The sequence below is a fragment of the Canis aureus genome, chromosome 19, assembly GCF_053574225.1.
Source record: "Canis aureus isolate CA01 chromosome 19, VMU_Caureus_v.1.0, whole genome shotgun sequence".
NCBI lineage: Eukaryota > Metazoa > Chordata > Mammalia > Carnivora > Canidae > Canis > Canis aureus.
Window position 1 is genome coordinate 53,671,380 of NC_135629.1, and position 16,238 is coordinate 53,687,617.

The window sequence follows — 16,238 nt, forward strand, 5'->3', positions numbered from 1 at the left end:
ACGGCTTATACCACATTCCTCTTTAGCACTGAATAATATTCTATTATCTGGATGTACCAGTTTACTTATCCATTCACCCACTGAAGGACATCTGGGTTGCTTCCAAGTTTGACCAATTACAAATAAGGCTGCCATAAACATTCGTGTGCAGGTTTTCACGCGGACATACTTTTTCAACGCCTTTGGGTAAATGCCAAGAAGCACAATTCCTGGATCCTATGGTAAGAGTACATTTAGTTGTGTAAGAAATTGCCAAACTGTCTCCCTGAATGGCAGCACCATTCTGCAATCCCACCAGCAGTGAGTGAGAGTCCCGTTGCTCCAACACCTAGCACTGGGATTGTCGGTGTTCCGATCTTGGCCATTCTCATAGGTGAGCAGTGGTTTTCCTTGCCTTTTACTACTTCTGAAGGCTGCCCACATCCTTGGGCAGGAAGGGCTCGCGATGCCCTCTTCCATCTTTAAAGCCAACAGTGGTGGACCAGGTACCTTCTCAGGTCACATCACTCTGACTATTGGTAGCCTCGTCTCCCTCCCTGATTCTCTCCTGCCTACCCCTTTCACGTTCAGGGACCCTTGTGATTATGTTGAGCCCGCCTGGAGAATCCAGGATGATCTCCTCACCTCAAGGCCCTTACTTTAATCACATTTGCAAAGCCCCTATGGCCATGTGAGGTCACAAAATCCTTGGCTCAGGGGATTAGGACATGGACATCTTTGGGAGACGATTATTCTGCCTACCACAGGCCTTTTGTGGTGTTCTCGGCAATTGCTGTTGTGTCCCAGGCATGTGACAGGTATATTCCAGATCTTATGGGATGCGCTCAGAGCTTCTGGGGTTTCCAGGAAAGGAGGTCTGTCTTTAAGACTGCTGACCTGGCCCAGCCAGTCTCTCAGAGGAAACATCACAGGGTTTCTCTGTATTCAGACCCCTTCCTGTACCAGCTTCAGAACAATCTTTCTGGGGGTGCCTGGGTGCTCAGTTGGTGAAGCATCTGCCTTAGGCTCAGGTCATTATCCTGGGGATCCTGGGATCCTGGGATCGAGCCCTGCATTCGGCTCCCTGCTTAGCGGGGAGTCTGCTTCTCCCTCTCCCTCCTCCTTGCTCATGCTCTCTCTCTCTCTCTTTCTAAATAAATAAATAAATAAATAAATAAATAAATAAATAAATAAAATCTTAAGAAGAAAAAAAGACAAAAAAGAATACAGCCTTTCGGGCAAGACCGATTCTCCAGGAAAACAAAAGCAACCGAAGGTCAAGGTCTGTTTTGGGATTACTGTTAGGATCCAGGGGATGCCTTTCTTCCTAGGGAGGTTGAAACTTGGAGGAGGGAGGGCCCAGTACCAGGAAGCCAAAGGTGAGGAACTTGACCCTGACCCTCTCATGCAGGGTCTTCATGTGCCAACTCAATGTTGACAGGTCAGAGCCTGGCCACTGGGACGCAGTGCCTATGAGCTGACCAGGAGTGAGTAGGGCAGATGGTGGAAGACAAGATGGGGTCTCTAGGCCAGTTATTTTGCTTTCCAGGCTCCTGCCCAGGGCTCCCTCAAACCCCAGACCCCAGTACCTGAGCCTGGGGCTTAAGACCTTGGCTTGCTCTAGCCAGGGCCAGATCTCTGAAATATCCCAGGGCAGCTCCTGCTTAATGGTGGGATATTAAGTGTTCTCCTCCTTCTGCCTCAACCACAGCCTGTGCTCACTCAGGTCCATTCCCAGGAGAGACACCGGGGCCTCTCTGCCCACCTGTGCCGCTCGGCATCCATCACCACAACCCATCAGGGGCTCTGTCATTGATGGTCACCCAGACTTGAAGTCTGCCTATGGGCTGTCAGTTTGTCTCTGCTCTTCACTTGGCCAGGGGTCTCCACCTGATTGTCAGTAGATTCAACTAGAATCTGTGAGTCCTCCAGATTATCATTAAACCAACTCACCCAGGCACTTAGGTACCAAGCAGGGGTTCTGACTGCTGCCCTCTCCCTGAGCCTGAGTGTCAGCTTGTCATGGCTTGTGTGAGGCTGCATAGTGGCCCCTAAAGATATCCTCATTCTAATCCCTGGAACCTTGACTGTTGTCTTATATGGCAACAGAGATTTTGCAGAGGTGACTAAGAGTTTAGAGGTGGGAAGATGTAAATATTAAAGAACTTGGCAGGTGTTTGTCCCCTGTTCCTGGAAGGCATCATCGACACCCTTGGGATTTCCTGAGTGATAGGAGGATCTTAGTTATTCGTGGGGGGCCCTGGGACCACACCTGAGTTATACCAAGGAGATGACTCAGAGTGGGGCTGATCATGCCAGAAAGACCAGCCAGGAGGGGTGGGACCTTCAACCACCTGACCTCCATGGAGTAGAGAGGGGCTGGTGATGGGGTGCAATCATGTGGCCACCGATTCAATCAACCATGCCTTCAAAATGAAATCCCAACGAACTCTAGACACCAACGTTCAGAGGAGCTTCCTGGTTCGTGAAAAGACATCACCATGCCAGTAAGGGGACGTGTCCTGAGTCCTTGGAGACAGGCTACCAAAGCTCCGTGTTTGGGACACTCCTGGCCCTCGCCATATGGGTCTCTTCATTTGGCCAGTCTGGATTTGTGTCCTTCCTTTACAATTAAACAGTAAGTACTAGACAGAGCTTTCCTGAGGTCTATGGGTCACTCTAGTGAATTATGAAACCAGAGGGATTGTGAGTTCCTTTGAATTTGTATCAGTTGGTCAGAATCAGTTGGTGCAATGTGTGGGTGGCCTCAGTATCCTCAAACTTGCAATTGGTGTCTGCAGTGAGGGCAGTCTTGGAGGAGCTGCACCTTTAATCTGCGGGTGGCGTCTGCACTAATTCAGGGTGATTAGTGCAGTATTACAGGGGATCATCTTGGATTCTCTGGGTGGGCCTTAACTGCAATCTCAGGCATCCTTTATAAGAAGGGAGGCAGAGGGAGATTTGACGCAGAAGAAGGCAATGTGATCAGTGAAGCAAGATACTACCCTACTAATTTTGAGGATGGAAGAAGGGGCCATGAGCCAGGGAATGTAAGGAATGAAGCTCAAGAAGCAAGGAGAGGCAAGGAAATAGTTTCTCCCCTGGAGTTTCCAGAGGGAGCCTGGCCCTGATGACACCTTGTTCTGGGCCCAGTAAAACTAATTTTGCACTTCTGACTTCCAGAACTACAAGAGAATGGTGTGTTGTTTTTAAGCCACCAAGTTGGTGGTCATTTGTTACAGCAGCCCCAGGAAACTCATACAGCCTTCCACCCCAACTGTCTGGAAATCCATCAGTCTGGCCACCAGTCCACTAGGTATGTTAACTGTCCAGCATTCAGGTGGCTCCTGGGGCCTGGTTAGTGCCTCACTCTGGGCTGCAGTAGTAGAGCACCCAGAGGAGGATTGGGGTTCACTGGAGGGTCTTCCCTGGCCAGGGAGTCTGAGTGGTGGTCTCTCTTCTGCTTGCCCAGTCACTGCCCTCAGAGCTGGGCAGCCTGGGGGCTCCCAATGGGCTCCCCAGAACTAAAAGTTTCCTGTCTCCACTGGAAATTCTGGGAGAGCCCCCAGGTCTCCAGGACGGGAGCAGAAAACTTTAGGAGTGCAGGGTGAATTCAGATCAAAAGTCCCCAGCTGATAAAGCCAGACTCAGTGCACCCTGCACCCTCCGAATGGCTTCAGCCATACTTAGCACATCCCAACACCCTCTGCTTGCAAAGACCTCCCTTCCCAGCTCCTCATGCTGAAATCCCATTGTTTCTCAAAAGTTTTCTCTGAGGTGTATTTCCAGATCATTCCACCCAGTGGTCACAGAATCTAGGTCCCCAAGACAAAGGGACTTGTGCCTCAGATTCCCTGGCAGGCCCTCTCCCACCTGCCTTAGGGCCTTGTCTCAGACTGCCAAATCTCCACGGGAGAGGTGTCCCCAAGGAGGGGCCACTGCTGCAGTATTCCAACACAGTTCCTCCCCTGGAGGTGTGGCTTCTCCAAATGCATCACGAGACATTCATGCATTCTTCTTTTGAGTCACTGGTCACATCATTCCTGTGCCCAGCTAGATCAGAGGGGTGGGGGCAGGGGAGCCCTGAGTCTGAGTCAATCCTGTGTCTCCAGCTGTCCTGGCCAAGTGCAGGTTACTCACCGAGCTTTGGGGCATCATAGGGCCAGGACATCACTTAGGTCAGGGTCACTCACAGGGATCATATTAGGGTCTCGGGGATAAAACTTAGGACAGCTCACCAAAGCCATGAATCAAAATTCATTTCTCAAGCATTTATTGATGCTTCCTAGGGCTGCGAAGACAGCTCACAAAACACCTATCTGTGAGGGCTCCCAGTCTGGGGTAGAATGGGAGAAAACCAGCTCCATGCTTGAGTTGCCTTGCTTTGGTTAGGGAGGGAGGTGGGGCCCAGGGACCGGCCCAGGAGCCGGGATTTGGGTGGGGGTGGAGGCTAGGTTGTCTGTGTGAGGGCTTGCGATGAGGTTGGAGTGGAGGTCCCAGCGCCCGCACCTGCCTGGGTTGGGTGGACCGCTCTTAGTAGTTATGGTGGTGGGCGGCGCCAGGACGGTGAACAGCCCAGGGGACCGTCGCGGATGGCCCCCCCCCCCCGACCCGCAGGCTGTGGGTACAGCTGGTGGGCACCTGGCGGGGTCAGCAGCTGCGCCTCTTCTCACAAATCCAGTTGTCCTTCTCGTTTTCGCACGGTGCGTCATTCCACATCCCGGTGCGTAGCATCATAGCGCAGTCCTCGCGCCCCATAGAGTCATTGGGCTCTCCCGTGTTCCACTGGCTGCAGTGGTTTGTTGGGGGGTGTTTCTGGGAATCTGAGGATGGGCCTGGCGTCCAGCCCTGAGCATCTACCCTGTTTATTGCTTGGGTCCAACCTAGACACCCTGGGGGTCTAATCTGGGCATGCACCTGGGATACAACTCTCTAACTCCCAGAATTTAACCCTCCGCCAGGTCCTGGGATCTGGCCCGCCCATGCCAAACGAGTCCCTGAGATCTGGCCAAAGCACTTCCCCTGGGGTCTGACCCGTCCCTCTCCCCAAGTCCCTTCCCTCACCTGAAGCTGAGCGGGACTCCGTCTATCCACTGGTAGCCCTGGATCTTGCCCGCGCGGCGCACGGCCCGCAGGCCCAGCCAGAAACCACGGCCACGTGTATTCCGACTCAGGAAGCCCTGCGTGGGAAGGAGTCGCCTTGCACCCCTCCCGGGCCTCGCCCCATCAGGTGAAGGCCGCCTCCCACCTGGGACAGCGCACCTGCTCCTCCAGGTCCCCGACAATCACCAGGTGTGCGCCTGCGCCTGCGCAGTTCTGCTGCGACGCCTCCCAGGTGGCCCGCTGGACGGAAAAAAGGTAGCAGGAGCCCTGGAAGGGCAGCCAGGATTCGGGGCACTCCTCGCAGGAGCCTGTGGGGTGGGAGTCAGGGAGGTGAAGCGCTCCCTGACAGGGCGAATGGAAAAAACGCGGGGGAGGTGCCCCCCACCCAGGTGTAGGGGCGGAGGCACAGAGAACAGGCCAAGGTCAAGGGGCAGGGCAGGGCGGATCAAGGAACCCCGAGGCCCACAGGGAGGGTCCACTTGTCCCCTCCTCTCTCCCCTCTGCCTGTGTCGCTCACTGTTCCCCTGTCGGACGGCCTCCAGAGCCCTGAACAGCTCGGTTCGGATGCCCTCGCGGTCCCTGCTCGCCTCAGCCAAGCTCTGGGTCACTGCGAAGTCAAGGGAGTTCAGGTTACTGCTCAGGTCAGGGTCAGGAGTAGGGTCACGATTAGTTAAAGGTCAGCAGCCATGTCCCGTGGTCAGGGTCACGGGCAAGAATGACATCAGGTCCAGAACTGGTCTGGCCGGCGGGGGCCAAGTTGAGGCTAGGGGTGTTAGTCAAGGTCAGAGTCCAGAGGTCAGGGTCACAGGATAGGGTCGCGGTAACCCTAGTCCAGGATAGGTGTCAGCATGTGGATCAAGGGTTGAGTGACAGCTGCGGTGAGGGAATCAGGGGGCGAGGCAGTGTCCCGCTCTCACGCTCTCACCGCGATCGCTCAGTTCTTTCAGGGCACTCTCTTGCTGGATCAGCTTCGCCTGCGCCTCCCCGAGCTCGGTGCGTGCCCTCTGCAGCAGCTTCTGGGTCCCCAAGCCTGGAGAGGAGGGGTCGGGGGAGGAGGAGGAGGAGGACCAATCCGTCCCGCCCCCACCTGCCACGAACCCGCCCCTGCTCGCCTCCTCCAATCCCGGCCCGGGCCCCGCCCCCCCACGCGAGTCTCACAGCAGGTGTTGCAGGCTCGGACCTCCCGGTTCAAAGCCCCCAGCGCCGCCGACTGCTCAGAGGCTGAAATGATCCCCGCCCGCCCCACGCACACGCCGGGTCACCTGCGGGGACTCACAGGACACCCTTTCCCACTCCGAGGCCGTCCCCGGGACTGAGGCAGCCTCACCCACCCACCCACCCACTACCTTGTCTCCAGGGTCCTAAACACTCCCGCCCCGCACATCCTGGGGTGGGGGTGGGGGGGAGGTGGCTACCGGTCACCGTTTTCACGCACCGTTCGTCCTCAGCAGATCCTGGTGGCCAAGCAGCGCCCGTCGCTCTGTGGAGGCTGTGGAGAGAGGCTCCTGCAGGTCCCCCGAACTCTCCCCTTGCCTATGGGGTGCAGGACCCCAGGCTTGGGACACACAGAAGGGCCGGGCAGGCATACGGCACACGTGATGTGCACACACATTTGCTTCTCCCTCTACTTGTGTCTCTGGCTCTCTCTCTCTCTCATAAATAAATAAATAAAATCTTTTTTAAAAATTTAAAGAAAAAAGAAAAAAAAGGACCGCTTGGGTGGCTCAGCAGTTGAGCATCTGCCTTTGGCTCAGGGCGTGATCCTGGAGTCTGAGGATTGAGTCCCACATCGTGCTGCTTCCTGCAGGGAGCCTGCTTCTCCATCTGCCTGTGTCTGCCTCTCTCTCTCTCTCTCTTAATCTCTCTCATGATTAAATAAAATCTTTAAAAAAATGATGTGCACACACACCCGGGAGCAACAAACACACAGGCACATGCACACACACTCATGTGCACACATACATACACATGTGGGTTCACACAGCCCAAAGATGGGCACAAACTCTATTCGCATGTGTTCACACTCAGACCCACGCAGGGATCCGAGACCCAGCTGGTGAGACCTGAGACAGAGGGAAAGTCTGTCCCCAGGGCAGCTTGGCACAACCTCCCTTCATTATACGGTCACTCACCCTTAGAAACGAGGATGTTCAGGATGAGAGCCCACAGGACTGTGGCCACTGCCAGAACCAGGCCCAGGAAGAGGAGTCTCTGTCCCCAGCGTCCCCAGCGTCCCCAGCTCCCTGGAAAACACAGATGGACTCCTGGGTCCCTCTTGCACCAGGACCACTCTGGATCTCTGCGCCCTGAGGATGGAGCCCTGGGCACTTGGATTCCTCCCAAGGAACTGAGATTCAGAGAGGTTAAGTAACTTGCTCAAGGTCACACGAGCTCTAAGTGGCAGAGTTAGAATTTGAATCCAGGTCCAGCTAGTCCTGGCACCTCTGGTGTCTCTCCTGCACCCACTACTTGGACCTGCTCTCAGCTGTTCCCCTCCTTTCCCTCATCAAACCCCAAACCACTGGCCAGAGAGACCCAAGCAGGCCGGTGAGGCGGTCCCATTGCTCATACCTCCAGGGACATCCTCAAGCCCGCCGCCCCACTTGCTGTACCCGGCAGTGTCCATGGTGAGCAGGCGCCCAGCCCGGGGCATAGATAGAAATGTAGCCTCCTCTCAGTCCCGCCTTCTCTTTTCCTTCCTTCCCATAGCCTTCCTCTCAGTTCCTGGTACTGGGACCCACAGGCCAATCGCAAGGCTGGGCCCTTTCTGGTCTGGGCTGGTTTAGGGGTAAGTGTGAAGTGGGATGGGGGAAGTGTAGTCAGAGCGGAGGGGTAGAAGGGGATTGAGCAGGGTAGAGGAGTGGAGAGGGGTGGGGAGTGTGTGTGTGTGTGTGTGTGTGTGCACGCACACACGCAGTTCTAGTCTCTCTGGCCTGGCAGCTGCAGCAACATCTCCAGACTGGTGCTGGGGGCTTCAGTTTGGACCTCACCTCCATCTCTTAGAGGTCTGGGGCTGGGCTTCCTCCTAGGAGGAAGAGGCTGAGTCCAGCTGAGTTCTGGTCCCTTCTAGAGGGTTCCTGAAAAAACTCCCTCAGGCCTGGCCTCCCAGGGCAGCTCTTGCTTCCCTCCTCAACCTCTCTGTAGGTGCATGGAGGTTGGATCTGACCTTGACCTTTAATTCAATCCTTCCTGGCCAGAAGGGAGAACAGAAATGTTTGTTGGGTGGTGGCCAGCTAAGCTCTGGACTCTATTATTGGGTGGATGAGTGGGGGTGTATGTATGTAGCTTTCTTTCTTTCTTTCTTTTTTTTTTTTAATTTTTAAAATATTTTATTTATTTATGAGAGACACAGAGAGATGCAGAGAGAGAGAGAGGCAGAGACACAGGCAGAGGGAGAAGCAGGCTCCACGCAGGGAGCCCGACGTGGGACTTGATCCCGGGTCTCCAGGATCACGCCCTGAGCTGAAGGCAGGCACTTAACTGCTGAGCCACCCAGGTGTCCCATATGTAGCTTTTCTATGAAGCCTCAGCTTTTCTCCTCCATGCAAAGGAGGACGGCGACATGTCCTCCCTCCAAGGGATGCTAGGATAAAGACATGAGTTATGCATGTCAAGCCCTAGCACCATCCCCAGGCACTAACCCCACTAAACGTTCATTCATTCAATAAATATTGCACACCTACCTTGTGCCAGGCATTAATCTAGGAACTGGGGAGACATCAACGTCCCATAGAAGCAAATTCCTTCCTTCTCGGAGCAAACATTCTAGGTGGGAGTTGAGAGAGAGACAAATAAATAATGAACATAAATGAAAAAGTAAGTTGTATAGCCTAGTGGTTCTCAGCCAGGGGTGATTATGAGTCCCAGGAGACATTGGGCAGTGTCTGGAGACGTTAGTGGTTATCACAATTTGGGGGGGGGGTACTACTGGCATCTACTCGGTGGAGACCAGGGATGCTACTAAACAGGCTATAACACACAGGACAGCCTCCCATGGCGAGGAATGACTGGCCCCCAATGTCAATAATACTGATGGCAAGAACCCTAATGTCATAGATTAACAAGTCATAAGTGCCATGAGAAGAAAGAAAGGAAGAAAAAGGCAGGCAGGATAAAAGGCTTGGGATACTGGGGCTGGGGCAGTGGCTAGTAAGGGGACCTCACTCAGAAAGACAAATATATATATATATTTTTTAATATATTTTTTCAAGCACTTCCCACATTCCAGCCCCTTTTGTAGCGATGTGAACACATTCCACCTTCTCAAATCCTCTCAACAACCCTCAGAAATAACAAACAGGGATCCCTGGGTGGCGCAGCGGTTTAGCGACTGCCTTTGGCCCAGGGCGCAATCCTGGAGACCCAGGATCGAATCCCACGTCGGGCTCCCGGTGCATGGAGCCTGCTTCTCCCTCTGCCTGTGTCTCTGCCTCTCTCTCTCTCTGTGACTATCATAAATAAATAAAAATTAAAAAAAAAGAAAGAACAAACATCCACATTTTATTTAAAAATTTTATTCAATGCCTATTTTCCTACCTTATTCCAAAAGAAATGAGAGAGACATACATGATAAAATAAGATGAAAAGACAGAAGCAAAAGAGAGATGAGGATCAGGAAGGGAACAGGAACCTAAGAGATGAGTCTGGTGCACAAAATTCAGCCGGAGGTACCGCACTCTTGATAAAGGCAGCAGGAAAGTGGGGTCAGACATCTGGGGATGTGCGGCAAATTCTTTTGGAGGAATCCCTCCGATAGACGTGTAGACCAAATCCCCATCGAACTTTCCATAAACACAGTAGCAATTTTCTACCACTTGGGCCTAGGTGAATCGCTTCATGGGCAGGCGTGGTTTTAGGGAAAGCGGGTTTGCCCGAACTCAAAGCGAGTGACCGACCCCACCGTTGGGGTGCTTTTAGCATGTTTCTGGAAGCAGTGAGTTTGAGACCACGGAGAGAAGCTGGCTGAGTGAGGGGCGAGCCACAGGCTGTGGTGGGTACCTGGTAGGGTCTGCCCCTGGCAAGCGCTCTCTCTAAATAAGAATCCGGAGCCGAGAGGAAATCATTTAAGTACAATGGGAGAAACTGTGCCTCATGTGGAATCGAGATGTAAAATATCCCCAATAAGCCAGATGATAACCTCAGGCAAATCATTTACTCTCTTGGTACCCCATTTTTTTCATCTTTAGCATCAATAGATGATAAAGTTTTTGTTACCCAATTCATTATGTTTCTGTGGCCATGTAGAAGACAGCTGTGAATGCACTGTGAAATGTTTACTATACAAATACAGGATTTTTTTTTAAGATTTATTTATTCATGAGAGACACAGAGAGGCAGAGACACAGGCAGAGGGAGAAGCAGGCTCCCCGCGGGGAACTCAACATGGGACTCGATTCCGGGACCCCAGGACCACTATCTGAGTCAAAGGCAAACGCCCAACCACCAAGCCACCCAGATACCCCAAATACAGGATATTATTCAATATAATGGAATCCAAATTTACTAAAGACATTGCGATGGCCCTGTTTAACTGGACCAGTGGAGAACACCATTTAGGGCTAGCCTCAGGCTCCAGTGAATACTGGGAGGCATCTGTCACTGGTATTCAGGCACACACACACACACACACACACACCCCACAGGAATTTTCAATGGCAAGCCCAAATATTTCCTTTAGAAATGATCTTGGTCCTGTTCACAGATAACAGGTGACTAAGACCCCCACGGTTTTAAGTCAAAAGGTTGTGATTATTTTTAACTTGAAATATTTTAATTTTTTCAAGTACCTTAAAACAAAGTTTTGTTGAGGTATTATTGCCATTCAATAAACTGTACAGTTTTTTTAGATTTTTAAAAAGATTTATTTATTTATTATAGACACACACACACACACACACACACACACACACACACAGAGGCAGAGACACAGGCAGAGGAGAGGCAGGCTCCACGCCGGGAGTCCGATGCGGGACTCAATCCTGGGACTCCAGGATCGCGCCCTGGGCCAAAGGTAGGCCCTCTCTCTCTCACCCAGGGATCCCCTTAGATTTTTAAAAATTCATTTGAGAGAGACAGAGCAAGCGAGAGCATGAGCAATAGGGAGGGTCAAAGGGAGAGGGCAAACCAGACTCCCTGCTGAGCAGAGTGCCCGACATGGGACTCAATCCCAGGACCCTGGGATCATGACCTGAGCCAAGGGCAGATGCCTAACCAACTGAGCCACCCATGTGTCCCTAAAGCAGGGCTTGAGCCCAGGACCCTGGGATCATGACCCGAGATGAAGGCAGACGTCTAACCGACTGAGCCACCCAGGTGCCCCTAAACTGTACATATTTAAAGTGTACAGTTTGATGAGTTTTGACTAATCCATGAAACCGTCACAATTGGGATGGTGAATGCAACCATCACCACCCAAAGATTCCCTGCGCCCCTTAGTAAGCCTCCCCTGTTAACCCCAGCTGCCACTGATCTGCTTTTTGTCTTTAGATTTGTTTGCATTTTCTAGAATTTTGTATGAAAGGCACCATACAATATGTAGCCTCTTGAGACTGGCTTCATTAGCTCAGCATAATTATTTTGAGATTCATCCACGTTGTTGCATTAATACTTCATTCCTTCTTCCTGCTGAGTAGAATTTCATTACGTGGACAGGCCAGTTTGATTCTACACTCACCTGCTGGTGGACATTTAGGCTGTTTCCAGTCCTGGCTATCATAAATAAAACTGCTGTGAACTTTTGTGAGCAAGTATTGTCATGCATGTATGCTCTCATTTCTCTTGGGTATATACCTAGGAGGGGATGATTGCATTAGATGTGTTTCATTTTTTTTTTAAAGATTTTATTTATTCATGAGAGACACACACACACAGAGGCAGACACATAGGCAGAGGGAGAAGCAGGCTCCCTGCGGGGGAACAGAAGTGGGACTTGACCCCAGGACCCCAGGATCAAGCCCTGAGCCCAAGGCAGATGCTCAACTGCTGGGCCACCAGATAACCCGGTGTTTCATTTTTTAAAATGCTGCCAAAGTATTTTCCAAAGTGGCTGTGCCATTTTTCATTCTTACCAGCGATGAATGAGAGTTCTATTTCCTCTGCCTTCTTGACAGCACATGGCATGATCAGTCTTTTTTTTTTTTTTTTATGATAGTCACAGAGAGAGAGAGAGAGGCAGAGACACAGGCAGAGGGAGAAGCAGGCTCCATGCACCGGGAGCCCGACGTGGGACTTGATCCCGGGTCTCCAGGATCGCGCCCTGGGCCAAAGGCAGGCGCCAAACTGCTGCACCACCCAGGGATCCCATGATCAGTCTTTTTAATTTTGGCCATTCTCTTATTTTCATAGTGCAATTTTTAATTGGCATTTCCTTGATCATTAATGATGTGCAGTATCTTTTCTTTTCTTTTTTTTTTTTTTAGCATCTTTTCATATAATTCTTTGCCACCTGAGTATTTTCTTTGATGACCTGTCTCTTCAGAGCTTTTGCCCATTTAAAGAAATGAGTGGCCTCATCCCATCTGAGAGAGCAAGATGGATCACAAGCGGCTCTACTAGAGCCATCCAAGGAAGTTTGGCTAGAGTTGTCGTCTTTGCTATGTCTGCTCAAACCAGCACCATCTGATCCAGAAATAAGGCCTCATTATGTGCCACCAGTGTCTCTGTCATTATGCAAAGGATACAGTCTTCACTAAGTTGGATTAAGTAAACTTCCTTAAGTGGATCATCCAAGAGACTTACCTTAATTGTGAGTATCCAAGATACCTACCTTCATGCTAACACATTGTACATAAAATAGCACTTCAATTATGAATATAGTTTTTAAAATGAGTAAATTATTTTCTTATTGTTTTGAGAGTTTTTTATATATTCTGGTGACAAATCTTTTATCAGATATGTGACTTTCTGGGCAGCCCGGTGGCTCAGCGGTTTAGCGCCGCCTTCAGCCCAGGGCATGATCCTGGAGACCCAGGATTGAGTCCCATGTTGGGCTCCCTGCATGGAGCCTGCTTTTCCCTCTGCCTGTGTCTCTGCCTCTCTCTCTCTCTCTCTCTGTGTCTCCCATGAATAAATAAATAAAATATTTTTTAAAAAGATATGTTTTCTGATCTTTTCTCCCAGTCTGTGATTTTCCTTTTTATTCTCTTAGCAGCAGTCCTTCAAAGAGCAAAGTTTTACATTTCAACAAAATCCAATTTTTCATTTTTCTTTCACAGATTTTGCTTTTGGTGTTCTATCTAGGAAATCTTTGCCCAATCCAAAAATTTCTCCTATGTTTTCCCTAGAGATTTTATAGTGTTAGGCTTTATATTTAGGTCTTTTATACAGCTTGAGTTTTACAAGGTGCAAGATCTTATAACTGAAGTTCATGGGTGGGGGGGGGACATGTTAGTTTGAAATGTTGTTAAACTAGAGGCAACTTTAAGTCTAAAAGAGTAGGGCTCTGGAGGGAGAAGAGCCTGGGGTTTATTCTTAGCAGTGTCACAATAAGCCTTGAGTTCCTCCTGTACAAAATCGAAGTAGTAAAGGATTGTCAGTGCTGTGTCCACATACCTTTGGCATTCACCTCTCTTATTGTAAACTCTTGGAATTCTTCGTCCGAGGGGTTTTTGCCCTCACCCAAGTGGAGGGCAGGCTGGAAAGTGCAAGAGAGTTAATGCTCCGGGTTAGGATTAACTCTGAGTTGCGTGTCCTAAACTGTCATCTGGAGGTGCTCAGGGAGATCGAGCTCCAGTTGCTCACAGCAGTACCTGCCCATGAGCACACCTGTGTGGACTCTCTCCCCCCTGTCCCATTTCCTTACTTTCCTCCTGTGGCCTCTAGAATCACCTCCCAGGTAAACCACAAAATTTCAAATTCTTAAGCTCTGCTTTTGGGGTGGCCCAAAGACTCCTCGTCTGTGTCGAGAGATCAGCAGGGTAATACGTGCAGCCTGGGCAGGGATCCGCAAGAGGTAGCTATTCTTGTCGCTGACATTATCATCCTCCCTCCTCGTGTCCATCCAAGGCCAACTGGGACCCCTAGTGAATGGAATTATCCATGTCCAGGGAGAGAATCTGCCAGAAAAGATTGAAGAACTGGTGATTCGTAGCTCATTTTCCTGGAGGGCAACCTAAAAGGATGGCTATCAAGATTATGATAATGCTAGATTGCTTCTACTTGATGGGCAGGAATCCGAGGCTCAGAGAAGAAAGGAGGCTCACTGGAGGCCCCTCGGCCAAGAAGTGTTGGTGCTCTGATCCACCGTCGCGTAGCTCCTTCTACGGCCACTCTTCTCTCAGTTACTGTGAGATTGAAAAATCCTGGCTGCAAATACCTCCCACTTGGTTGCACCTGCGTCTCCGGAAGTGACTGGTCCTCCTCGCAACCAGAGGTGAAGTCTATTCTCCATCGCCATCTCCACGGAAGGTGCGTTGTCCCCGTGACTTGCATTAACCAATCGGTGTGTAGCAGCAACTCCACGTGACTTACCAGCCTTGGCCCCAGCATGCCTTGCGGCTTCCGCTTTCACGATCCTGGGATGCTGCGGGCTGCAGGGTTGCTGAGTTAGAGAGCCTGGCTTCGCTTCGTGAGGATGACAAGCCACGAGGACGGGAAAGCGGTCCAGCGGGCCTCCAGCAGCAAAGTTTCGCTTAGCCCTTCCAGCCATTCTGCTGAGTCCGACAACCCGGCAAGGCCAGGAAAGGAACCACATCCGTCAACCCACAGAATTGGGGAAAATTACAGGTCGCTATGTTTTAAGCCGCCGATTTGTGGATGACTTGTTACATTGCCACAGACAACTGAAACAGCCATTAGCCTTAACAAGCGCACTACCCACGGACCCCAAATGGATGCAGCAGATTTGATGGGAGTCTGGGAGGAGACCGGAAGGGGTTCTGCTTTCCCCCAGGCATGCTGGGAGGGCAGCAGGTGTGTCAGAACATTTCCAGACCGAGGACAAGCAGCTCTTTTTGACTTTGAGCATCAGCATTCTTGGAAGTGTGACTCTCCAGAACCTCAGCCCCCACTCAGGCCTCAATGCAATAATCTGGTCTCTGACCCTACAGCCTCCCCAGGGCTGTGGCTTCCCTGCTCCAACCGCTTCCCCCGGAACACAGATTGTGGATTTCTTGTGGATTTCTCTGGGGTACATTTATTTATGTGGCCACATCCTCCTTCCTGTGACTTCTGGGACACCCGCCCACATGGCTCGTTAGCTACTCAATGTCAGGCACTTTTCTAAGCATTGGAGTTCCCGCAAGGTACAAAATTGGCAAAAATCGGGCTCCCAGTGCATGGAGCCTGCTTCTCCCTCTGCCTGTGTCTCTGCCTCTCTCTCTCTCTCTCTCTCTGTGACTATCATAAATAAATAAAAAAATTTTTATAAAAATTGGCAAAAAAATTTGGTTTTGTGGAGATTACAATGTTGTGGAAGGGAAGACAAATGAACAAATATGCATCGGATATTTTCATGTCACAGAGTGATAAATATATACATTGTACTGTGCTGTCTCCTCAGGGATAAAACAGAGTAAGGAGGTGTGATACAGGGCAACTATTTCAGGTAGGGTGGTCAGGAAAGGTCTTTCCGAAAAAGCAACATTTCTTTGGAAAATAGTTCGACAGTTCCTAACAGTTAAACATAGAATGATCAGGACACCTGGGTGGCTCAGCAGTTGAGCATCTGCCTTCAGCTCAGGGCGTGATCTCTGGGTCCTGGGATTGAGTCCCACATTGGGCTTCCTGCATGGAGCCTGCTTTTCCCTCTGCCTGTGTCTCTGTCTCTGTCTCTCTCTTTCTCTCTGTCTTTCATGAATGAATAAATAAAATCTTAAAACAATAAATAAAATCTTAAAAGAAAACAAAAACTTGAGCATGAGTGTTCACAACAGCATGATTCACAATAACCAAAAAGTGGAACTGAGCCAAATGTCCAGTAACTGGTGGTTGGATAAATAAAATGTGGTACATATCCATTTAATGGAGTATTATTCAGCCACGAAAAAGAACCAAGTACTGGGGCACCTGGATGACTCAGCCGATTAAGTGTCCAACTCTTGATTTTGGCTCAGGTCAGAATCTCAGGGGTGATCAGGCTCCATGCTCAGTGCAGAGTCTGCTTATCTCTCTCCCTCTGTTCCTCCTTGTGCTCTCACTCTATCAGATAAATAAATAAA

At 50.6% G+C, this 16,238-nt stretch overlaps 1 protein-coding gene and 1 pseudogene across 2 annotated transcripts; one reads left to right on the forward strand and one right to left on the reverse strand.

The window, feature by feature from the left end:
• Positions 1 to 4,235: 4,235 nt before the first annotated feature.
• On the reverse strand, positions 4,236 to 8,346 carry CLEC4G (C-type lectin domain family 4 member G). Of its 2 annotated transcripts, none has more exons than XM_077860114.1 (10): positions 7,654 to 8,346; positions 7,215 to 7,325; positions 6,518 to 6,571; positions 6,241 to 6,303; positions 6,008 to 6,112; positions 5,600 to 5,689; positions 5,269 to 5,390; positions 5,044 to 5,159; positions 4,621 to 4,768; positions 4,236 to 4,492 (listed from the first exon to the last, which is right to left on the reverse strand). In XM_077860114.1, exons 1-9 carry the CDS (start codon positions 7,733 to 7,735, stop codon positions 4,630 to 4,632), a joined length of 882 nt encoding a protein of 293 aa, XP_077716240.1. In that variant the 5' UTR covers positions 7,736 to 8,346; the 3' UTR covers positions 4,236 to 4,492; positions 4,621 to 4,629. The 2 variants fall into 2 exon arrangements, with proteins under 2 accessions (XP_077716240.1, XP_077716239.1); XM_077860113.1 differs by having other exon boundaries at positions 5,242 to 5,390; positions 7,654 to 8,330.
• Positions 8,347 to 12,612: 4,266 nt separating this feature from the next.
• On the forward strand, positions 12,613 to 12,904 carry LOC144290669 (small ribosomal subunit protein uS14 pseudogene; annotated as a pseudogene).
• The last annotated feature ends 3,334 nt before the right edge of the window (positions 12,905 to 16,238 follow it).